This window comes from Bombina bombina, chromosome 4 (genome assembly GCF_027579735.1).
Source record: "Bombina bombina isolate aBomBom1 chromosome 4, aBomBom1.pri, whole genome shotgun sequence".
Taxonomy (NCBI): Eukaryota; Metazoa; Chordata; class Amphibia; order Anura; family Bombinatoridae; genus Bombina; species Bombina bombina.
The window spans coordinates 1,081,928,106-1,081,954,445 of record NC_069502.1 but is presented as its reverse complement, the minus strand read 5'-3'; the positions used below and the strand labels follow the sequence as shown (position 1 = coordinate 1,081,954,445).

Genomic DNA, 26,340 nt, shown 5'->3' with positions numbered 1-26,340 from the left:
ACATTTGTCCAGTTTCATAAAAAGTCAAGCACCCTTAGAGAGAGGGAGAACGAAATCTATACTTACAATGGAATGCATGTGCTTTGGAAGTGTCTGCATTCCTTTTGTAATAATGAGTAAGGCAGTCAGAATATTAACCGAGGCAAAGACTTGTGAATTGCAAACCCAACTGAACGACCATTAAATGCAGTAGAATTGCATAATCAACACAATTATATTTTAAAGACACTGCAAAGCACTTTCAAGCTGAAATGATCAGTAGATTTTTTTTATTTGACAATTTTCAAAGTTCATTGTTTCCTCCCCCTGTCTCCTGTACCATGTGATAGTTATTAGCCAGTTACAGACTCATAAATCTTTATACTGTGAACTCTTGCACATGCTTAGTAGGAGCTGGTTCCTCGGAAACTGTACACCTAAAAAGACTGTGCAAAATTAGATCATTTGGACTTTAATATGCCTTTAAAAAAGATTTTTAAGCTAAAGCTAATGTCTAGCTCAAACATTGCAGCTCCAGAGTCAGTCTATGATTGGTGGGATCTTGTTAACACATATAATGTCATGGTGAGCAGTGCAACAATTGTATGCTGTATTTAGACCATGCATTATTTCTACTACAATGTCCCTTTAAATATTTTATTGATAATGAAACTAATGTAATTTTTTACCCACATGCCAGTAGATGTGCTGGTGTTACGAATACTGTCTCTCTTCCTGTGTACACAGACTAGTGAGTCACCTGGAGAGAGATGGTCATTTGAATATCATGACCTGGTGTAACTACCATATCTTGCACCTTTTGTGCTGTTACCATGGTAACATTCATCTACCAGCCTATTTAGATCATTGTAAGAAGGAAAGGCTGTTGTTATACTTGGGTGCACATTAGGCTTTGCCAGTGTGCTTCAGAGAAGCTTCCAACTTTGGCTTTATTTCCATTGATATGGTAAATTGTGGAAAATGATGCTAAAAACATCTTTATTAAAGTCTATGGAGATGTTTTATGTTAACAACAGTTTCCAAACGTTTCCTCCTCAATGGAAACTAAGCCTTTTAATGACCAGTGGGGCTTAGATCTTTGGTAAAATATGCATTTCATAAGTTATATTATTAGTTGAAAGGACCACAAAATACTGTAGAGTTGGATAATCAATAAATGCATAATAAAAAGACAATGTAAAAGCACTTAGTCTGAACTTGAAATGAGTAGTAGATTTCAGTTCATTCAATTTTAACCCTCCCCATATCATTCCATCACTAAATGCATATATGTATATTCTATGAATTGTTGCCCTTGCTCAGTAGAAGCTGCTATCTCAGAAAGTGTGAATACAAAAAGGATTGTGCACATTTTGAAAAAGGAAGTAAATTGAAAAGTTGTTTAGAATTGCATTTTCTATCTGAATTTATATTTAATTCTGACTTTAGTGTACCTTTAAGTAAATTAAAATTAAAATGCATTTAATATATTTATAAAATATGTTATGGCATTATAGCGCTTAGAAATGTATGATTTCCCCTTGTTTGCTACATCAGTATCACAAGGACAAGCAACTGTAGCCTGGCATTCCTGCTTTTTAAATAAAGATAGCAAGAGAACGAAGAAAAATTCATAATAGAAGTAAATTAGAAAGTTGCTTAAAATTGCATGCTCTATCTGAATCATGAAATAAAAAATTTGGGTTTAGTGTCCCTTTAACATTTAGTGAAGTAATAATAAAAGATACTTGTATAACACACAACCTCAAACTTAATCGACTCGCAGCACTGATAACAGGTATTATTATTACCCAGCTTAATGGTACTCATTTTACCGACCTCGGAAGGATGAAAGGCTGAGTGGACATTACCTGGATCGAACCTGCAACCTTTGGGTTGCCACAGATCTCTGTAACAGTGCATTAGCATGATGAGCTATCTGTCCAGCTTGTTCTGTGATCTGAGAGTCTCAAAGGAAACATTTAATGTGACAATTTCCCTTAGCGACTTACACCAAGATGCTTGTCATTTATCTTGCAGACTCTTGCTAAATGTGCCAATAATTATATAAATGTTAACCAATTTTATCAATTTCATATATTGTTCCCACATCCACTGTGTAATAACAGGGAGGACACAACTGCAAATTAATACATTACCTATAGTGGGGGTGGTGAATTTTTGGCCAAAGATAGCAGTTATACCACTCCACCTTAGGGCTACCACCATACTGCTTCACTTTAATGGCTGCAATGGTAGTACGTAACAAATATGTTTCTTCTAAATCTATGCTTTATATCAGCAATATAGCTTTAAATTTATGTGCGTGTGTATTAAGGATGTAAAAGAAAATATATCTCTCATATTTCTTTAATGTTAATTTAAATTTTAAAAAGATAGAACCATCGGCACTCTGTGTGTGTGTGTGTGTGTGTATGTGTATATATATATATATATATATATATGTTCACTACCTTTGACCTAGAGTGAAATAAAGTATTTATTAAACGTATGTATATGTGTGTGTGTGTATATACAGGGAGTGCAGAATTATTAGGCAAATGAGTATTTTGACCACATCATCCTCTTTATGCAAGTTGTCTTACTCCAAGCTGTATAGGCTCGAAAGCCTACTACCAATTAAGCATATTAGGTGATGTGCATCTCTGTAATGAGAAGGGGTGTGGTCTAATGACATCAACACCGTATATCAGGTGTGCATAATTATTAGGCAACTTCCTTTCCTTTGGCAAAATGGGTCAAAAGAAGGACTTGACAGGCTCAGAAAAGTCAAAAATAGTGAGATATCTTGCAGAGGGATGCAGCACTCTTAAAATTGCAAAGCTTCTGAAGCGTGATCATCGAACAATCAAGCGTTTCATTCAAAATGGTCAACAGGGTCGCAAGAAGCTTGTGGAAAAACCAAGGCGCAAAATAACTGCCCATAAACTGAGAAAAGTCAAGCGTGCAGCTGCCAAGATGCCACTTGCCACCAGTTTGGCCATATTTCAGAGCTGCAACATCACTGGAGTGCCCAAAAGCACAAGGTGTGCAATACTCAGAGACATGGCCAAGGTAAGAAAGGCTGAAAGACGACCACCACTGAACAAGACACACAAGCTGAAACGTCAAGACTGGGCCAAGAAATATCTCAAGACTGATTTTTCTAAGGTTTTATGGACTGATGAAATGAGAGTGAGTCTTGATGGGCCAGATGGATGGGCCCGTGGCTGGATTGGTAAAGGGCAGAGAGCTCCAGTCCGACTCAGACGCCAGCAAGGTGGAGGTAGAGTACAGGTTTGGGCTGGTATCATCAAAGATGAGCTTGTGGGGCCTTTTCGGGTTGAGGATGGAGTCAAGCTCAACTCCCAGTCCTACTGCCAGTTTCTGGAAGACACCTTCTTCAAGCAGTGGTACAGGAAGAAGTCTGCATCCTTCAAGAAAAACATGATTTTCATGCAGGACAATGCTCCATCACACGCGTCCAAGTACTCCACAGCGTGGCTGGCAAGAAAGGGTATAAAAGAAGAAAATCTAATGACATGGCCTCCTTGTTCACCTGATCTGAACCCCATTAAGAACCCGTGGTCCATCATCAAATGTGAGATTTACAAGGAGGGAAAACAGTACACCTCTCTGAACAGTGTCTGGGAGGCTGTGGTTGCTGCTGCACGCAATGTTGATGGTGAACAGATCAAAACACTGACAGAATCCATGGATGGCAGGCTTTTGAGTGTCCTTGCAAAGAAAGGTGGCTATATTGGTCACTGATTTGTTTTTGTTTTGTTTTTGAATGTCAGAAATGTATATTTGTGAATTTTGAGATGTTATATTGGTTTCACTGGTAAAAATAAATAATTGAAATGGGTATATATTTGTTTTTTGTTAAGTTGCCTAATAATTATGCACAGTAATAGTCACCTGCACACACAGATATCCCCCTAAAATAGCTATAACTAAAAACAAACTAAAAACTACTTCCAAAATTATTCAGCTTTGATATTAATGAGTTTTTTGGGTTCATTGAGAACATGGTTGTTGTTCAATAATAAAATTAATCCTCAAAAATACAACTTGCCTAATAATTCTGCACTCCCTGTATATATATATATATATATATATATATATATATATATATATATATATATATATATATATATATACTGTGTGTGTATGTGTGTGTGTGTATATATATATATATATATATATATATATATATATATATATATATATATATATAGTTATTGCCAATGTCGCACACATTCTCAAAAACAATGGGGATTCTACTTTGAGCACTTTATACATTGTTCATTTTTTGCTTCCAAAACTTAAATGGAACATTGCAATAAATCCTGCCTTCATTTAAATGTACTGTTCAGCTATGGGAATCTGAAATATAAAGGATATCAGTGGAATTTTTGTGTATACAAAAACTCAGCAGCTGAAGCCATAGATCTGATTTATAGGCTGCCGGACATTAAATCTTAAGACTAAAATTGTTTACTTTTCATACATATTTTGGATCATACAGTTTGTGCCAAATTAAGTGAATTATTTTACACTTACATCTACTGTACTTAAAAACAAATAGGACATTTCTTAAAAGGAATTCCTAGGAACATTTGGTGGAGCAATAATAGTGTTTTTTATTTGAACTAAGTAGTATAAAGATCACACGAACAAGAAAAAATATTAAGTATAAACTTATAGATTGCAATAAACCTGTGGTTAAAAAAAATGGTTGCATGGACTTTTTTTTAACTACAACATTGCCACTGATGTACACAGTACATGCCAGTCGTCAAGCATTCTAAGCATCTGTAAATATGCTGGTGCCTGTCATATCTTGCCCCCTAAATAAAACTCCCTCAGGACAGAAACTTATCACACCCATTTCTCCCTCCCTCCCTCTTAAAAGTGTCTCCCATTATTACTCCCCTCAGTTTTCAGTCCTAGCCATCATGAGATAAAGAAGATTAAGGTCCTCTTCCTTTCCCATTAACTAACCTGAGGCTAAGTAGAGTGGGTACCTGGGCGGTCAGTTGGCAGGTACTTGTACAAACTGAACAATATTTTCACTCAAATTTCCTTAGAGCCTCAGTTTTTTTACATGCTCAAAAGAGAACAAGTAAAGTTTATTGCAATTCTTCCATTTTGGCTAAGAAGTCTATCTTATTCATTACAACCAGCATGGAAGATTGTGATTTTTTTAGGAGTTCTACCTCAAGGGTCAGTTTATGGTCCCAATCAACATATGTAAATGATGACTGTAAATTTTTTAGTGGTCAATGTTACAACAGCTAGCTATACCTAGTTATTGTAACTTTACTTTTGGCACAAAAAAGTATATTTGAGTTTGCTACAGAATTGGAGATATATTGTCAGCTTCTCGACTATGGCTTATATTACATGTGGCGCACAAAAGTGTTAATGGCAATCAATGTCAGATTCTTGCTGTATGGCTCGCACAAACATTGAATACGTCACTGCTTGAAAAAAAAACATTCTTCTAAGTGGGATGGCAGTGGGGGGCAAGTCTAATAAACTACGGTAAACAAACCGTGGGAGAGCACACTACAAAACTGACAATTTCAAATGTCTACAAATAGTAACAAACATTAACCAATCACAGTCCTCAAATTTATAGATGTTAAGCACTTAGGGCTTGAACATCTGATCCCATTCAATAGCGAATTGCATCCAGGGCAGCCACTCCTAGAAAGTCAGGACACAGCAACCCCATCTAAAATGCAGAACAACATAGGAGGCGCCTAATGGTGCAGTATGTCCAATACATGTAATCCATAGTGAAGCAAAAATCTCACTTACTTGGTATAAAGCGCTAATAAAACAGCGCTTAAAGGAACAGTCTACTCCAGAATTTTTATTTTTTAAAAGCTAGATAATCTCTTTATTTCCCATTCCCCAACTGGGCTGGGTAGTCAGCCTCAGGCTGGCTGCTGTATTTGATGCAATTTGCTACGCTAATATTAATATTGCTTATTGCGAATTTCCGATAATAATTGCGGCCGCCGGTAGTCTAATAGTTATACAGGAAGCCCTCAGTTTACGCCTGGGTTAGGTTCCAGAAGGAATGGTTGTAAATCAAAACCATTGTAATTTGAAATCCAGTTTATAATGTAAGTCAATGGGAAGTGAGGGAGTTAGGTTCCAGGCCCCTCTCAAAATTGTCATAAGTAACACCTAATACATTATTTTTAAAGCTTTGAAATGAAGACTTTAAATGCTAAACAGCATTATAAACCTAATAAAATAATCACACACCGAATATATAATTAAACTAAGTTAAATGAACAAAAACATTTGCTAAACAACATTATAAACCTAATAAAATAATAACACAACACAGAATATATAATTAAACTAAGTTAAATGAACAAAAACATTTGGTAAACAACATTATAAACCTAATAAAATAATCACACAACACAGACTTCACTTGCATTTTTCTGCAAACAGTTCTTTCTATGCATTCCAATCTGGACTGATTTATAGACAGGAAGATCTTGTTCCTTTGAAATCTGCTCGATAGCTCAGGTCTGGTTAAACGGATTAATTTCAGCTTGCTTGGCTTTGCTGCAACACAAGCGGACAGCTCCACCTACTGGCTATTTTAATAAATGCACTGCTTCTCAATGCTTTTCAATAGCAGTCACATGACTGGAAAAAAGGTTTTTATTCTGAAACAGTGTAAATTGAACCGTTGTTAAACGAGGGCCACCTGTACTTTAACTTTAAGTTACTAACTTACTCTCACTGTCTAACAGTGTAACCGTAATAATAAAACCCTCCGGCTCCGCAAGTTAAGTTCCTACCGCAACTAAATAACAGACATTGCCAAATGCCAATCACTCAGAAAGTGACTGAGTCTGTGTCTGTTTGTCACTCACAGTCACAGGCTCAACTCTGTCTGTCACATCAGTGTCACTTGATGATGTGAGGCTGCCGGGTTAGGGAGGAATGATGCGGGCAGGGTGAGCCAGCTTATGCCACTGAGTGGCTGCGTCAGCAAACCGAGCCGTTGAGGAGTAAGTTGCAGGCAGCAGGCCATGTGGGGTCACGTGTGGGAGGGACAAAGACGACGACAGGTCACGGCCGGGAGTGGGACACACACACTCTGACTCACAGCAGCAACTTGCCAGCAAAAGCAATGCAGAGCAGGCAGTCACAGAAGTAGTTCAAGTGACTTGTCTGAATCGTGAGATTTGATGTAAGTTTGTATTATTTATTATTGAATTTGAACAACAGCAACAGTAGTACTGTACCACCAGCTCGCCACCTTGTGCATAACATAAGCAAACAATGTAATAATCAGTAATTACCCTGTTCACAAGGGCTGCCTCACTGCCTGTTTTAAAATAGTTTATTATTAATATTAACTGTTGTTTTGGCATATGGCATTCTTAGGTAACAGGTTAGATTAGATACTACAGTTGATGGCTTGATGCTGTATGACCATTGACCAGCCATTTATTTCATTAAAAAAAACAAAAAAACACGCTATATATATATATATATATATATATATATATATATATATATATATAAAACTAAGGCCTAGATTTAGAGTTTGGCGGTAGCCGTGAAAACCAGCGTTAGAGGCTCCTAACGCTGGTTTTAGGCTACCGCCGGTATTTGGAGTCAGTCAGGAAAGGGTCTAACGCTCACTTTTCAGCCGCGACTTTTCCATACCGCAGATCCCCTTACGTCAATTGCGTATTCTATCTTTTCAATGGGATCTTTCTAACTCCGGTATTTAGAGTCGTGTCTGAAGTGAGCGTTAGAATTCTAACGACAAAACTCCAGCCGCAGAAAAAAGTCAGTAGTTAAGAGCTTTCTGGGCTAACGCCGGTTTATAAAGCTCTTAACTACTGTGCTCTAAAGTACACTAACACCCATAAACTACCTATGTACCCCTAAACCAAGGTCCCCCCACATCGCCGCCACTCAATTAAATTTTTTTAACCCCTAATCTGCCGACCGCCACCTACGTTATACTTATGTACCCCTAATCTGCTGCCCCTAACACCGCCGACCCCTATATTATATTTATTAACCCCTAATCTGCCCCCCTCAACGTTGCCTCCACCTGCCTACACTTATTAACCCCTAATCTCCCGAGCGGATCTCACCGCTACTATAATAGAGTTATTAACCCCTAATCCGCCTCACTCCCGCCTCAATAACCCTATAATAAATAGTATTAACCCCTAATCTGCCCTCCCTAACATCGCCGACACCTAACTTCAATTATTAACCCCTAATCTGCTGACCGAATCTCGCCGCTATTCTAATAAATGGATTAACCCCTAAAGCTAAGTCTAACCCTAACACTAACACCCCCCTAAGTTAAACGAAATTAATTATCTCTTATTACATAAATTATTCCTATTTAAAGCTAAATACTTACCTGTAAAATAAACCCTAATATAGCTACAATATAAATTATAATTATATTATAGCTATTTTAGGATTTATATTTATTTTACAGGTAACTTTGTATTTATTTTAACCAGGTACAATAGCTATTAAATAGTTAAGAACTATTTAATAGCTAAAATAGTTAAAATAATAACAAAATTACCTGCAAAATAAATCCTAACCTAAGTTACAATTAAACCTAACACTACACTATCAATAAATTAATTAAATAAAATACCTACAATTACCTACAATTAAACCTAACACTACACTATCAATAAATTAATTAAATACAATATCTACAAATAAATACAATGAAATAAACTAACTAAAGTACAAAAAATAAAAAAGAACTAAGTTACAAAAAATAAAAAAATATTTACAAACATCAGAAAAATATTACAACAATTTTAAACTAATTACACCTACTCTAAGCCCCCTAATAAAATAACAAAGACCCCCAAAATAAAAAAATGCCCTACCCTATTCTAAATTACTAAAGTTCAAAGCTCTTTTACCTTACCAGCCCTGAACAGGGCCCTTTGCGGGGCATGCCCCAAAGAATTCAGCTCTTTTGCCTGTAAAAAAAAACATACAATACCCCCCCCCAACATTACAACCCACCACCCACATACCCCTAATCTAACCCAAACCCCCCTTAAATAAACCTAACACTAAGCCCCTGAAGATCTACCTACCTTGTCTTCACCATGCCAGGTATCACCGATCGTTCCAGGCTCCGAAATCTTCATCTAAGCTCCAAAGTCTTCATCCTATCCGGGAAGAAGAGTAGATCCGGACCGGCAACCATCTTCTTCCAAGCGGTATCTTCTATCTTCATCCGATGAGGACCGGCTCCATCTTGAAGACCTCCACCGCGGACCCATCTTCTTCTTCCGATGAATGACTGTTCCTTTAAGGGACGTCATCCAAGATGGCGTCCCTCGAATTCCGATTGGCTGATAGGATTCTATCAGCCAATCGGAATTAAGGTAGGAAAATTCTGATTGGCTGATTGAATCAACCAATCAGAATCAAGTTCAATACGATTGGCTGATCCGATCAGCCAATCAGATTGAGCTCGCATTCTATTGGCTGATCGGAACAGCCAATAGAATGCAAGCTCAATCTGATTGGCTGATTGAATCAGCCAATCGGATTGAACTTGATTCTGATTGGCTGATTCCATCAGCCAATCAGAATTTTCCTACCTTAATTCTGATTGGCTGATAGAATCCTATCAGCCAATCGGAATTCGAGGGACGCCATCTTGGATGACGTGCCTTAAAGGAACCGTCATTCGTCGGGAAGTCGTCTGAAGAAGATGGGTCCGCGGTGGAGGTCTTCAAGATGGAGCCGGTCCTCATCGGATGAAGATAGAAGATGCCGCTTGGAAGAAGATGGTTGCCGGTCCGGATCTACTCTTCTTCCCGGATAGGATGAAGACTTTGGAGCCTCTTCTGGACTTCTTCAGCCGTCGGATGATGGATGTCTAGCCCCCGCTTGGGCTTAGATGAAGATTTCGGAGCCTGGAACGATCGGTGATACCTGGCATGGTGAAGACAAGGTAGGAAGATCTTCAGGGGCTTAGTGTTAGGTTTATTTAAGGGGGGTTTGGGTTAGATTAGGGGTATGTGGGTGGTGGGTTGTAATGTTGGGGGGGGGGGGTATTGTATTTTTTTTTTTTACAGGCAAAAGAGCTGAATTCTTTGGGGCATGCCCCGCAAAGGGCCCTGTTCAGGGCTGGTAAGGTAAAAGAGCTTTGAACTTTAGTAATTTAGAATAGGGTAGGGCATTTTTTTATTTTGGGGGTCTTTGTTATTTTATTAGGGGGCTTAGAGTAGGTGTAATTAGTTTAAAATTGTTGTAATATTTTTCTGATGTTTGTAAATATTTTTTTATTTTTTGTAACTTAGTTCTTTTTTATTTTTTGTACTTTAGTTAGTTTATTTCATTGTATTTATTTGTAGATATTGTATTTAATTAATTTATTGATAGTGTAGTGTTAGGTTTAATTGTAGGTAATTGTAGGTATTTTATTTAATTAATTTATTGATAGTGTAGTGTTAGGTTTAATTGTAACTTAGGTTAGGATTTATTTTACAGGTGATTTTGTAATTATTTTAACTATTTTAGCTATTAAATAGTTCTTAACTATTTAATAGCTATTGTACCTGGTTAAAATAAATACAAAGTTACCTGTAAAATAAATATAAATCCTAAAATAGCTATAATATAATTATAATTTATATTGTAGCTATATTGGGATTTATTTTACAGGTAAGTATTTAGCTTTAAATAGGAATAATTTATTTAATAAGAGTTAATTAATTTCGTTAGATTTAAATTATATTTAAGTTAGGGGGTGTTAATGTTAGGGTTAGACTTAGCTTTAGGGGTTAATACATTTATTAGAATAGCGGTGAGCTCCATTCGGCAGATTAGGGGTTAATGTTTGAAGTTAGGTGTCGGCGATGTTAGGGAGGGCAGATTAGGGGTTAATACTATTTATTATAGGGTTAGTGAGGGGGATTAGGGGTTAATAACTTTATTATAATAGCGGTGCGGTCCGGTCATCAGATTAGGGGTTAATAAGTGTTGGCAGGTGGAGGCGACGTTGTGGGGGGCAGAATAGGGGTCAATAAATATAATATAGGGGTCGGCGGTGCTAGGGACAGCAGATTAGGGGTACATAGGGATAATGTAAGTAGCGGCGGTTTACGGAGCGGCAGATTAGGGGTTAATAATAATATGCAGGGGTCAGCGATAGCGGGGGCGGCAGAATAGGGGTTAATAAGTGTAAGGTTAGGGGTCTTTAGACTCGGGGTACATGTTAGAGTGTTAGGTGCAGACGTAGGAAGTGTTTCCCCATAGCAAACAATGGGGCTGCGTTAGGAGCTGAACGCGGCTTTTTTGCAGGTGTTAGGTTTTTTTTTCAGCTCAAACAGCCCCATTGTTTCCTATGGTGGAATCGTACACGAGCACGTTTTTGAAGCTGGCCGCGTCCGTAAGCAACTCTGATATCGAGAGTTGAAGTTGCGTTAAATATGCTCTACGCTCCTTTTTTGGAGCCTAACGCAGCCATTCTATGGACTCTCAATACCAGAGTTATTTAAAAGGTGCGGCCAGAAAAAAGCCAGCGTTAGCTATGCGGGTCGTTACCGACAAAACTCTAAATCTAGCCGTTAGTGAATCTAATTCAAGGTGAAGGAAGGGCAACAGCAGGCAGCCTTTAGAATAAAGTAAGGATAGGTTGCAGAGACAGTTGTGTGTATGGGGTAAATTATCAGGGCCGGATTGGGCCATGAGCCGGAGGGGGGCTGAGCCAGAGGGGGCTAGCCATACAAATTTCCCAGGCCGGTCTGATTTCCCAGTCCGGCCCTATCTTTTGACATAGGTGCAGTTCAGCCAATCAGTGCTGACTCTTAAATAACTGAATGGGAGTGAGCACAATGTCATGTATATGACACACATGAACTAGCAGTGTTTAACTTTCAAAATGCAATGAGGTAAGAAACAGTTCAATGTCTTAGAAATTAGCATATGAGCCTACCTAGGAATAGATTTCTACAATGAATACCAAGAGAGCAAAGCAAATTTGATGATAAAGTAAAATGGAAAGTTTTTTAAAATTGCATGCCCTATCTAAATCATTAAAGTTTAATTTTGACTAGACTGTCCCTTTTTTCTGCTAATAAACTACGTACCTTTTTTAACCCATTAAGGCGTGATCTTGCTATCAAGTAAAGGTACGAATAAACTTTTTTTTCCCACAACGATTTCATTATTCACTTCCAAATAGCCTGTGTTTACCAGCACTTTAACCACCCACTTGTAATACCAGACAACGCTTTATTCTTATGGCAAGCACTGTTGATTGTACTCCACCTGTAAGCTAGCACTAAATGTTTAACACCTTTTGCAGGTGTGGAACATTAGTATATGCAATCAATAGTTTCATAATAAAATATTCCAACATCGTTTTTGTTACATTTAAATATTTGCATTTAAAGGGACATTAAACACTAAATAAAGGCTAAATAGAATGAGGCATTCAAAGAAAAGATTAGTCTGAGAATAACATGTAGATGTATTTTTTTAAAGTCTCATAAGGTGTTTAAATATTGACAAAATAAGTGTAAGGTTTTAGTGTCTATAAAACAATAGGAGCTGCCATGTTGTAACTTAGGTTTTCTTCTCTGCAGTGGCCAATTAGGGACAGTTATAAATAGGTCACTAGAGTGCGCAGCCAATGGTTGTGCTGGATTTAACAGTGTTCTGCACTTTCGTTTCTAACAGGAACTGAAAAGCTCACAATTTCAAAATGGAATTACGGGTAAAGGGGACAAAATAAATAATGAAAGTATATTGCAGAGTTTTTTTATATATAAGATTTATCATTTTATATTACCATCTCAAAGTGTTTAATATCCCTTTAAAGCAATATCATGTGTTTTACATTTGTTTAATGTCTTAAATATTATCAATCAGGATTTCTAAAATACAATGCACTAACATAGTCTGTTGCTCAGAATAAGTGATTTTTTTCAGTATGTTACAGACATCTAAGTAATTTTACATAAAATGAAAAATACATTTCAGTAAGTTTATATTTAACTCAGATTTGCATGTGTGGTTTGGCTGAGTATAAAACGGCACTGTATTTGTTGTTTTTTAAATAGAGGTTCTGAATGTATCACCCTCTCCCTAATAGAAAATATTATTATTTTTTTAAGTTCTAATTTTCTGAAGATTTTCCTTAGGCTAAAGAAAGCTCACATTGCTTCTCCATTTTCTATCCCCATAATGATGAAGCAAAGGCATAAGAAAGTACTGTGACAACACAGCTGTGCAGCTTATTCATTCCTTCCCTGCAATTTGGCTTGGGAAGTGACAATTCTTGGTCAAATGCCCCTTGTCTACTTCCTTATAAAGTAATGTTAAGCCTCCTTTCTTACCACAGAAAAGGGTATGACACTTGAGCTACCCTTGTGAAATGACAATCTAACTTAGAATTTATTTAGAATGAGAATAGCATCACCAAGATTAAGAAAATCTTCCTGAGGTTTTTTTTTATAAATGTATCACCCCGATATAGCTGTTACTACATGGGCTATGTCAATGCATTCACAATTACTGTCCATGACTGGAGAAGGTTTATCCTCACTATAAAACTATATATTTTCCTCTTTGTTGTTTTGTTGTCCTTTATTCATAAGATGACCCAAATAAATCTGCAATTTTTTTTCCAATGTCATCCTTTTATGTTCCATATATCATACTGTGTGTATAAGTCAATATCTGATTATGTAGTGGAGCAGATGATTGTCCCTATCTCTGTTTCATTGGAAGAAGTGGAATACCTTAATTGGTGAATGAAAAGAAAACATTCTTGTTTATTTTTAATTTGAAGGATTACTGAATTGGTTGGCTATCATCCAGAAGAGTTGCTTGGTCGTTCTGCCTACGAGTTTTATCATGCATTGGATTCCGAGAGTATGACGAAATCACATCAGAACTGTGAGTATTTATCTCTATTTGTTTGGGCCCTATTACTGTGCAGACATTAGCGCCACAGGATGAAATCACATAAAGACTCAATCAAATGGCATTTTCATGAGTAGCAAACGGAAAACATATTTATAGCTTACAGCTTAGAAAGAAGTTGAACATCTAGGTTAAGCCTGGAGTAATTACACTTCATTTCATTTACACAATGTTGTAATGTTTCATGTGTGATGTTGTTATTGTTTGGAGATAGCTTATGCTTTATTCAAGTGTAGGTTTGCATAAGCTAAATGTTTAATTGGTTGTGATCACTGGAAAATTAAGAACTTGATTTGGCAGAGAATATAGTACATTGTTTTTCTTTTCTGTAACAGACATAACTCACATCAGCATTTTTATATAATTAGATTCATCTTATCTCAAATGTGTTAAGAGTTTTAGTCACATTTGCACAATGTTTGCACATTATTTTTGACAAAAAGGAAAAGTGCAGTTTTTGTGTAATTTATATAATCAATTACTGCACAAGTTAGACTTAAAGTGAATGTAAAGTTTGACAAATGTGTGCTGGTTTTTAAAAATCCTATCCCAAACAGGGGCACAATCATTCATCAAACTTTACATTTCACTCATTTTGTTCAAATACTTACTTTTTATTCTTGAAAGCCATTCCAGCGCTTCCCCCGCCCATTGCAAGCCCCTTCATACGTCAGCAATGACGAATCCGACTTCCTCCAATAACGGCTTCCCCCCCAGAGCAAACATTGCCGTGATTGGAGGAAGCCGGATTAGTCATTTTTGACATATGAAGAGACTTGTGACAGGCGGGGGAAACGCTGGAGCGGCTTTCAAGAATAAAAGGTAAGTATTTTAAAAAAACGAGTGAAACGTAAAGTTTGATGAATGAAAGTTCCCCAAGTTCATTGATCTAAGTTCCCCTCTCTTAAACAAGAAGTTCTATAAGGATTATGTGTTTTAGTAACATAACTGAAACTGATTAAAAGCTTTAGTGGATTCAGAACAATATTAGCAAAGTTATGTGAATTATGATTAGGGGCACACATTAAAAGGGAAAGTAACAATTCTGTCATGCATATGAAAGATGAGGATTTTGTAATGTTAAAGCTTAAAGGATTTTGAAACAATCCAGAAGTGTATGTCTGTGTACAACTGGTTCTTAAATGACCTTTAAATACAGTACAACTGCATAAACAACACATATACACTCACCGGCCCATTTATTAGTTACACCTAGCTAGTACCGGGTTGGACCCCCTTTTGCCTTCAGAACTGCCTTAATTCTTTGTGGCATGGATTCAACAAGGTGTTGAAAACATTCCTCAGACATTTTGGTTCATATTGATATGATAGCATCATGCTGTTGCTGCAGATTTGTTGGCTGCACATCCATGATGCGAATCTCCCATTCCACCACATCCCAAAGGTGCTCTATTGGATCGAGACCTGGTAAATGTGGAGGCCATTGGAGTACAGTGAACTCATTGTCATGTTCAAGAAACCAGTTTGAGATGATTTGAGCTTTGCGACATGGTGCATTATCCTGCTGGAAGTAGCCATCAGAAGATCGGTACACTGTAGTCATAAAGGGATGACCATGGTCAGCAACAATACTCAGGTAGGCCGTGACATTTAAACAATGCTCCATTGGTACTAAGGGGCCCAAAGTGTGCCGAGAAAATATCCCCCACAACATTGCACCACCACCACCAGCCTGAACCGTTGATACAAGGCAGGATGGATCTATGCTTTCATGTTGTTTACGCCAAATTCTGACCCTACCATCTGAATGTTGCAGCTGATATCGAGACTCATCAGACCAGGCAACATTTTTCCAATCTTCTATTGTCCAATTTTTGTGTGCCTGTGCAAATTGTAGCCTCAGTTTTCTGTTCTTAGCTGACAGGAGTGGCACCCTGTGTGGTATTCTGCTGCTGTAGCCCATCTGCTTCAAGGTTCGAGGTGTTGTGATTTCAGAGATGGTATTCTGCATACCTTGGTTGTTACAAGTGGTTATTTGAGTTACTGTTGCCTTTCTATCATCTCGAACCAGTCTGCCCATTCTCCTCTGACCTCTGACATCAACAAGGCATTTTCGTCCACACAACTGCCGCTCACTGGATATTTTCTCTTTTTTGGACCGTTCTCTGTAAACCCTAGAGATGGTTGTGCCTGAAAACCCTAGTCGATCAGCAACTTCTGAAATACTTAGACCAGCCTGTCTTGCACCAACAACCATGCCACTTTTAAAGTCACTTAAATCCCCTTTCTTCCCCATTCTGATGCTCGGTTTGAACTTCAGCAAGCCGTCTTTACCACGTCTAGATGCCTAAATGCATTGAATTGCTGCCATGCGATTGGCTGATTAGCAATTTGTGTTACCAAGCAATTGAACAGGTGTACCTAATAAGATAGCCGGTGAGTGTATAATAAAAAGACAATACTATAGCACTTACTCTCAAATGAGCTATAGATTTCCCTGCCCACTTGTGAATCACAGACATATATGTATACACTGAAAGTTTGCATATAAAAAGATTGTGCACAATTTGATAATGGATTTTGTTTAACGAATACTCTATCTGAATCATGAATGTTTAAATTTGACTTTGTCTTTTAAAGGACAATACACTGTCAAATAGCTGATAAGAGTTTATTGCATTTGAAGCAGCTGCAGGAATGCCCTTTCAAGTGGGCTGGGCTCTCCCTATATCTGTCATCTCAATTGGAGGGTTGATTTGTGCTACTGACTATTATTTAAATAGCTTTTCCATAGCCAGTACTGGGGTATTGACATTTTCAATGTAAGTGGTGGTTTTAGTAGGCAAAAGCTACTTTGAATGACACAATAATGCTAAATTAATCAATTGTAAACAATTTGATCCAGTCCAACAGGTAAAATGGATCATTGGGAATACATTAAAGTGAATAAAAAAATGTTCAAACATAAAAAAGTATTAGACATAGGCTTTTCGCTGGAGATTTTGCAGGGATTTCACAGAAACAAAATACATGTTGCCAAAGGGTATATAAAACCAATTTAGTTTTGATAATGACTGCCAGAGGTAACTGCAAATGTTTCACTTAGCCAATAATATCAATAATAACAATATCAATTGACGATTATGCAGCTAACAATTACTATTTTAAACCTACAAATAATTAAATGCAAGTTTGAAAAAGGAAAAAGCAGAACTAATAAACAGTTAGATTACGAGTTTTAAGCGCTATAGGGAAATTAACGACCGCCACAAAACAGCGTTATTTCACCTCCCTATAGCGCTGCTGTTACAGGTTTTGAAAAAGCAGGCTTGTGCAGGTGATATGGTGGCGTTGAGCACCATACCGCACTGAAATACAAGCGCTGCTTTGACGTGCTTGTGCACGATTTCCCCATAGACATCAATGGGGAGACAAGCGGTATGGATCTTGTCAGTATAGGGTGTACCGCTCACTTTTTAGCCTCCCAGGTAAACTCGTAATACCGGCGCTATGGGAGTCCCATTGAAAAAGGACTTTTTAAAAAGTGCGGTACTGACGTTGCGTGACGGCCAAAAAGGTGTGCGGTACACCTATACCAACAAGATGTGTTATAGCGGCGTTAGGGAAAAAGCAGCGTTTTGAAGCATAACAATGCTTTTTCACTCATAACGCCAAACTCGTTATCTAGTTAAAAAGTGTGCTTTGGAGGGGAGAACAGGAGACATAGGGAATCCTGCACCCTTACCTAATTCCTGTGCCATTTCATATGTTTAGAACATTTTCTTTGTATGTTTAATAACTATATATTTATGTATGACCTTTAAAGCTTCTAAAATATTGCAGTCCCCAAATAATAGGAAGTTGACCATCGCTGCTTTAATTCATTAGAGCTTGTGTTTTTTTTGTTACTGACCATAGATAACGCATAGTATGGTATCACATCATATGCTTAAAGGGACACTGAACCCAATTTTTTTTCTTTTGTGATTCAGATAGAACATGCTATTTTAAGCAACTTTCTAATTTACTCCTATTATCAAATTTTCTTCATTCTCTTGGTATGTTTAGTTGAAAAGCAAGAATGTAAGTTTAGATGCCAGCCCATTTTTTGTGAACAACTTGGGTTGTCCTTGCTGATTGGACAGCACCAATAAACAAGTGCTGTCCATGGTCTGAACCAAACATTTGCTTGCTCCTTAGCTTAGATGCCTTCTTTTTCAAATAAAGATAGCAAGAGAACGAACAAAAATTGATAATAGAAGTAAATTAAAAAGTTGCTTAAAATTGCATGCCTTATTTGAATCAAGTAAGAATTTTTTTTGGGTTCAGTGTCCCTTTAAGCATTGCAGCTCTTGAGCAGAACACAGCTGGTGAATTGCAGGGTCATGTGACTGCCGATCCCGATTAGCTTACTGGCTGTGTTATGCTTGTGAGCTTAGAGGCTTGCAGCTCCCAAGCTTAATTTTACCTATGCATTTACCCATTTGCAAGGATTAAATAAATAGTTTTTTAGAGGTGGTAATGCAAAAGTGGCATGCTGTAAGGAATAATAGCATTCAATTTTACATTAAAATGTCCTTTTAAAACTGGAATATTTTTTTTATTAACATATGAACTGATCATTCACATAAAATTTAACAATGAAAAAAGACATGCAAATCACCAAGAGAAAAGTTAAAAAACAAAAAACAAAAAGTGGATTGCAACAAGGTTTTTTTCTGTGAGATATTAATTTCACTACAGGGTTTTATTGAATCTAGGACAATGTGTGCTAATTTGTGTTTAATATAGTAAATTTGGCAGACAAATGTTGTTTATACCTGTGTTATCATGTTGTCAAATTATTATTTCATTTAAAGGACTATTAACTAAAGTCAAATTGAAAACTATGAAATAAAAATACAATGCAATATTGCTTACTTTAAATTTCATATGAGTAGCAGATTTTATTTCAGCAAAAGCTAATTTTGTTTTCCCTCTACCTGTATGATGTGACAGCCATCAGCCAATCACATAGCACATATACGTATACTGTGAACTCTTGCACATGCTCAGTAAGATATGATGCCTCAGAAAGTGTGCATATAAAAGACTGCACATTTTGATAATGGAAATAAATTGACTTTTTTTTAATTTCATGCTCTATCTGAATTCAGGGTCGAATTTATAATAAGGCAGAATAGGCATGTGTCTCTGCTTATTATAAATGCTGAACTAAACAACCATACTTAACTAAACTATGTGATGCCCTATCCATCCACATCGCTCGGTGTTAGTCTGAGTAGGAGAGGCTGTTAACAATGCTTGCTGCTGATTTGTTTAACAATATTAGTTCCAATAATAAACTTTCATGATTCAGATAGGGCATGTAATTTTAAACAACTTTTTAATTTACTTTTATCACCAATTTAGCTTTGTTCTCTGGGTATTCTTACTTAAAAGCGAAACCAAGGTAGGCTCATATGCTAATTTCTTAGACCTTGTAGGCCGCCTCTAATCTGAATGCATTTTGACAGTTTTTCACCACTAGAGGGCATTTGTTCATGTGATTCATATAGATAACATTGAGCTCACGCACGTGAAGTTACCTAGGAATGAGCACTGATTGGCTAAAATGCAAGTGTGTCAAAAGAACTGAAATAAGGGGGCAGTGTGCAGAGGCATAGATACAAGGTAATTACAGAGTTAAAAAGTGTATTATTATAACTGTGTTGGTTATGCAAAACTGGGGAATGGGTAATAAAGGGATTATCTATCTTTTGAAACAACAAAGATTCTGGTGTTGACTGTCCCTTTAAGTAAGATGGCTGCTGGCAGTGAAATAACAGCACTGCGCATGTGCAATGCTTGCAGCGGCATTAACAAAGATGGCCGCTGCACACACGCAGTTTTATTTCACTGCCGGTGGCCATCTTAGTTAAGGTAACGGGCAGAACAGGGGGGGCTTCATCGTTTCAGTTAGGCCAATCACAGCATTTGAAAATTAAATATTAATGACTACTTTGCACATTCCCGATTTGCATGTGCATTTCAATTAAAGCAAAACGCATGTGCATTATCTCGCTAGGATTTTTTACTTTTTTACGTAGCTAATGCTTCACGCTTGTGCAAAAGGACTTTGGCGTATTGAGGATTTATTTTATTTTACTTAATTATATGCCGAGTTAATAAAAATTAAATATGCTTGTTTTTCTAGGGGTGATAGTAAAATACTTACTTTTTCCAAATCTCCTCCTATTTTACTGTAGTCACATGAGCGCTATGAGCGTGATGTAGGTGGTTGAGTCTGAAAACCATTGTGCATTCGCAGTATAGTATTGTTCAAATGCGCATGTGTTGTCACTTGTATGCACACCAGGATTAGCGTGAAGCAGAGAACCCAGGTTGCCTACCATGATTGGTCTATGCAAATTAGAACCATGGTAAATTTGGAAAAAGGCTAGTTTTTTACAGGAAATGGCGGCAAAACTACAGAGAACCAAAAACAGAAGGTATTTGGGCATCTTAACTATCCATATATAGGGAAAAAGAAAAGATTTAAGGTTTTATATCACTTTAACTACTAATAGGGACAAATCATATTGTTCTATTGGTAGAGCACAAAAGCAAAAAAAATATAATTCAATTTTAAAATTCCCTCAGATAAAAATAAAATAAAAAATAAACTTTAAAGGGAAATTCAACTCCAAAATTTATATTGTTTAAAAAGATAGATAATACCTTTATTGCCCATTCCCCAGTGTTGCATAACCAACACTGTTATATTAATATACTTTTTACCTCTGTGATTATCTTGTATATAAGCCTCTGTAGACTGCCCTATTATCACATGGTTATTTATTATTTTTTGTGTCCTGCACAACTCTACAGGAGAGAGAACAATGTTATCTATATGATTCATATACATTAGCTGTCTCTTGTGAAAAGCTAATAAAAAAAGCATGTGATAAGACTCTGCAGTGGCTTAGAAACAGGCAGAAATTTTGAGGTTTAAATGTTATAAAGTATATTAATATAACAATCGGCTATATGTTGTGGTACGGCTTTTAACGCTGAATGGCCAGGAACGCATATTATGAGTCGTTTCGGTATAGCTGTACCACAAGCATTTTAGCTTGTAACGCAACGTCCATTCCGCACTCAAAAAAAAATATGTTTTTGTGTAGGATTTCCATAGCGCTGGTATTACAGGTTGTGCGTCCAGCTAAAATGCTTACGTTACAGCCTATACCGACACGATCCATACCGCCATCTGAGAGCAGTAGTTAGGGATTTTGCAAAACAAAAATGTTTCACAAAACTCATAACTAAACTGTTACAAAGTACACTAACACCCATAAACTACATATTAACCCTTAAACTGCCACCCTCCCACATTGCAAACACTATATTAAACTTATTAACTACTAATCTGCCGCCCACCCACATTGCGAAAATTAAATAAAGCTATTAACCCCTAATCTGCTGCCCACCCACATCGCCAACACTATGTAAATATATTAACCCCTAAACCACAGCTCCCTGACATCGCCGACACTAAATAAAACTATTAACCCCTAAACCGCCGGCCCTCCACATCGCCAACGCTAAATTACGAAAAATAAAAAAGCACTAAGCTTACAAAAATAATAAACGAAATTATCAAAAATAAAAACAATTACACCTAATCTAATAGCCCTATAAAAATAAAAACACCTACCAAAATAAAAACACCCCATAGCCTACAATAAACTACCAATAGCCCTTAAAAGGGCATTTTGTAGGGCATTGCTCTAAGTTAAACAGATCTTTTACGTGTAAAAAAAAATACAAAGTCCCCCTAACAGTAAAACCCACCACCCAATCAACCCCCCAAAATAAAAACCTAACTCTAAAAAAATCTTAAACTACCCATTGCCCCTAAAGGGGCATTTGTATGGGCATTGCCCTTAAAAGGGCATTCAGCTCTTTTTCACTGTCCTTAAAAGGGCATTCAGCTATTTTCCAAGTGCCCATCCCTAATCTATAAAAAAAAACACCCAAAAAAACCAAAAAACTAACACTAATTCCAGAATATCTACTCACAGTTCCTGAAGTCTGGACATCCAACTTCATCCAGGCGACGATACCTTCATCCATCTTGGAGACGTCTTCTATCTTCATCCCGGTGGTGCGGAGCTATCCTGGAAGCCGAGGACATCCTGCGCAGAGATTACTCTTTATACAGTCAACGCCGTACACTGAAGTTGAATGCAAGGTAGCCGTTTCAAAATGACGTACCTTGCATTTCTATTGGCTGATTTGATTCTTCAATTTTAAATCAGCCAATAGGATGAGAGCTACTGAAATCCTATTGGCTGTTCAAATCAATAGGATTTCAGTAGCTCTCATCCTATTGGCTATTTTGAACAGCCAATAGGATTTCAGAAGCTCTCATCCTATTGGCTGATTTTGAATTTAAAGAATCAAATCAGCCAATAGGAATGCAAGGTACACCATTTTGAAACGGCTACCTTGCATTAAACTTCAGTGTACGTCGGTGACCGTATGAAGAGGACGCTCTGCGCAGGATGTCTTCGGCTTGCAGGATAGCTCCACTTCGCGCCGCTGGGATGAGCATAGAAGACGTCTCCGAGATGGATGAAGGTGTCGCTGCCTGGATGAAGACATCTCGCCTCCTGGATGAAGATGGACATCCAGACTTCAGGAACCGTGAGTAGATATTCTGGAATTAGTGCTAGTTTTTTGGGTTTTTTTTAGTGTTTTTTTTTTTTTTTTTTTAGTTTAGGGATGGGCCTTTTAAGGGCAGTGAAAAAGAGCTGAATGCCCATACAAATGCCCCTTTAGGGGCAATGGGTAGTTTAGGATTTTTTAGAGTTAAATTTTTTATTTTGGGGGGTTGGTTGAGTGGTGGGTTTTACAGTTGGGGGGGACTTTTTTTTTTTTTTTTTTACAGGTAAAAGAGCCGTTTAACTTAGGGCAATGCCCTACAAAAGGCCCTTTTAAGGGCTATTGGTAGTTTATTGTAGGCTAGGGGTTGTTTTTTATTTTGGGAGGTTTTTTTTAGTTTTATAGGGCTATTAGATTAGGTGTAATTGTTTTTTATTTTTGATAATTTTGTTTTTTATTTTTGTAAGCTTAGTGTTTTTTATTTTTTGTAATTTTAGATTTTATTTTTTTCGTAGTGTTAAGTTTTTTTAAATTTGTAATTTAGATTTTTTAATTGGCAGTATTTTTTTTATTTTATTAGAATAGTAATGTTAAGTTAATTTATAGTTTAATGTTAGGTTTATTTTTATTTCACAGGTAAGTTTTAATTTTTTATTTAAGATAGTTGTATTGTAATTTTAATTTAAAGTTAAGGGGGTGTTAGGTTTAGGGGTTAATAGTTTAATTTAGTGTTTTGCGATGTGGGTGTGTGTGGTTTAGGGGTTAATAGGTTTATTTAGTGGTGGTGATGTGGGAGGCCGGAGGTTTAGGGATTATTAACGTTATTATAGTGACAGTGATGTGGGAGGCCGGAGGTTTAGGGGTTAATAACTTTATTATAGTGGCGACGATGTTGGGGAGCGGCGGAATAGGGGTTAATACCTTTATTATAGTGTCGGGGAGCGGTGGAATAGGGGTTAATAACTTTATTTAGGTGTCGGCGATGTCTGGGACGGCGGATTAGGGGTGTTTAGATTTAGGGTTTAAGTTAGGGTGTTAGATTTAAACGTAACTTTTTTTTCCCCCCATAGACATCAATGGGGTTGCGTTACGGAGATTTTTCATTACGCACTTCAGGTGTTAGTAGTTTTTTTTCTAACACTCTCTCCCCATTGGGGTCTATGGGGAAAGCGTGCATGAGCACGTCAAAGCAGCCGTTGGCTTTTGTGCGGTATGGAGCATATCGCACGCACAAGGAGGCTTTTCAGTAACTTGTAATGGCAGCGCTATAGAGAGTGAAATAAAACAACTTTTTTTCGTTAGTTTCGCACTCTCTTTAGCGCAAAACTCGTAATCTAGGTTATAGTTAGTTGTGCAAAGCTGGGGAAGGGGTAATAAAGGCATTATCTATATTTTTAAACAATAATAATTGTGGTGTAGATTGTCCCTTTAATATCAATTTAAAGACATCAACAAAAAGCAGAACATTTTTAATAAATAAATAATATTGTGCCACTGTATTGTTCCCGCCACCTTCTTAGAAAGTGTGGTCCTGCAGCAATACATGTAGTAGTCTCTAAACAGCAGCACTTTCAGACATCATTAACTAATGTATCTGCTGAACCTCATAAAGGTCCTGCTGTTTTTTGTTACATGATAACGTACTTTAAAAAAAAAAAAAAAAAAAGATTAAAGCAGTAAAAGCCCTTTGCTGTGATACAACAGGCACCCTAGTAATGACTGTCACTGACATGATGCCTATTAACAAGACAATTATGTGTCATAAAACAGAACAGAACATGAGCACTCAATGTATTAGAGAGTCTGATCTTTTGATTTTGTCCATATTGAATCAGTTCTGTCCAAAAATGAAATAAATAAAAAAATGCTCAAATTAGACGGAAGTACAATAATAAAGTTTACCATATTGGTCACAGCAAGTATAATTATAAATTAAAGGGACAGTAAAGTTAATATTAAACTTTTGAGATTCAGATAGAGCTTGCAATTTCTTTCATGTAATTGGCAAGAGTCCATGAGCTATTGACGTAGGGGATATACAATCCTACCAGGAGGGGGCAAAGTTTCCCAAACCTCAAAATGCCTATAAATACACCTCCCACCACACCCACAACTCAGTTTTACAAACTTTGCCTCTTATGGAGGTGGTGAAGTAAGTTTGTGCTAGATTTTTATGATTTATTCTATGATAAGCGCTTCTAAGCATTCTGAAGTCCAAATCCTCTCAGAGTACAGTGTTTGTCAGTGGGATATGAAGAGAGTATCGCCTATTGTTTTTATGGTTTCTCTCACAGGAAATCTTTTCAAGGGTTCTCTGTTATCGGTCGTAGAGATTCATCTCCTACCTCCCTTTTCAGATCGATGATATACTCTTATATACCGTTACCTCTGCTGATAGTTTTCAGTACTGGTTTGGCTATCTGCTATACAGGGAGTGCAGAATTATTAGGCAAGTTGTATTTTTGAGGATTAATTTTATTATTGAACAACAACCATGTTCTCAATGAACCCAAAAAACTCATTAATATCAAAGCTGAATAGTTTTGGAAGTAGTTTTTAGTTTGTTTTTAGTTATAGCTATTTTAGGGGGATATCTGTGTGTGCAGGTGACTATTACTGTGCATAATTATTAGGCAACTTAACAAAAAACAAATATATACCCATTTCAATTATTTATTTTTACCAGTGAAACCAATATAACATCTCAACATTCACAAATATACATTTCTGACATTCAAAAACAAAACAAAAACAAATCAGTGACCAATATAGCCACCTTTCTTTCCAAGGACACTCAAAAGCCTGCCATCCATGGATTCTGTCAGTGTTTTGATCTGTTTACCATCAACATTGCGTGCAGCAGCAACCACAGCCTCCCAGACACTGTTCAGAGAGGTGTACTGTTTTCCCTCCTTGTAAATCTCACATTTGATGATGGACCACAGGTTCTCAATGGGGTTCAGATCAGGTGAACAAGGAGGCCATGTCATTAGATTTTCTTCTTTTATACCCTTTCTTGCCAGCCACGCTGTGGAGTACTTGGACGCGTGTGATGGAGCATTGTCCTGCATGAAAATCATGTTTTTTCTTGAAGGATGCAGACTTCTTCCTGTACCACTGCTTGAAGAAGGTGTCTTCCAGAAACTGGTAGTAGGACTGGGAGTTGAGCTTGACTCCATCCTCAACCCGAAAAGGCCCCACAACTCATCTTTGATGATACCAGCCCAAACCAGTACTCCACCTCCACCTTGCTGGCGTCTGAGTCGGACTGGAGCTATCTGCCCTTTACCAATACAGCCACGGGCCCATCCATCTGGCCCATCAAGACTCACTCTCATTTCATCAGTCCATAAAACCTTAGAAAAATCAGTCTTGAGATATTTCTTGGCCCAGTCTTGACGTTTCAGCTTGTGTGTCTTGTTCAGTGGTGGTCGTCTTTCAGCCTTTCTTACCTTGGCCATGTCTCTGAGTATTGCACACCTTGTGCTTTTGGGCACTCCAGTGATGTTGCAGCTCTGAAATATGGCCAAACTGGTGGCAAGTGGCATCTTGGCAGCTGCACGCTTGACTTTTCTCAGTTCATGGGCAGTTATTTTGCGCCTTGGTTTTTCCACACGCTTCTTGCGACCCTGTTGACTATTTTGAATGAAACGCTTGATTGTTCGATGATCACGCTTCAGAAGCTTTGCTCTGCATCCTTCTGCAAGATATCTCACTATTTTTGACCTTTCTGAGCCTGTCAAGTCCTTCTTTTGACCCATT

At 37.3% G+C, this 26,340-nt stretch overlaps 1 protein-coding gene across 2 annotated transcripts in view; it reads left to right on the top strand.

Annotated features, from left to right (window-relative positions):
• EPAS1 (endothelial PAS domain protein 1) overlaps positions 1-26,340 on the top strand; it is a 260,593-nt gene that overhangs the window by 174,326 nt on the left and 59,927 nt on the right. For both annotated transcript variants that reach the window (XM_053712255.1, XM_053712256.1), the window contains exon 7: positions 13,835-13,941. In XM_053712255.1, coding sequence (XP_053568230.1) covers positions 13,835-13,941 — 107 coding nt within the window. The remainder of the gene's footprint in view (positions 1-13,834; positions 13,942-26,340) is intronic.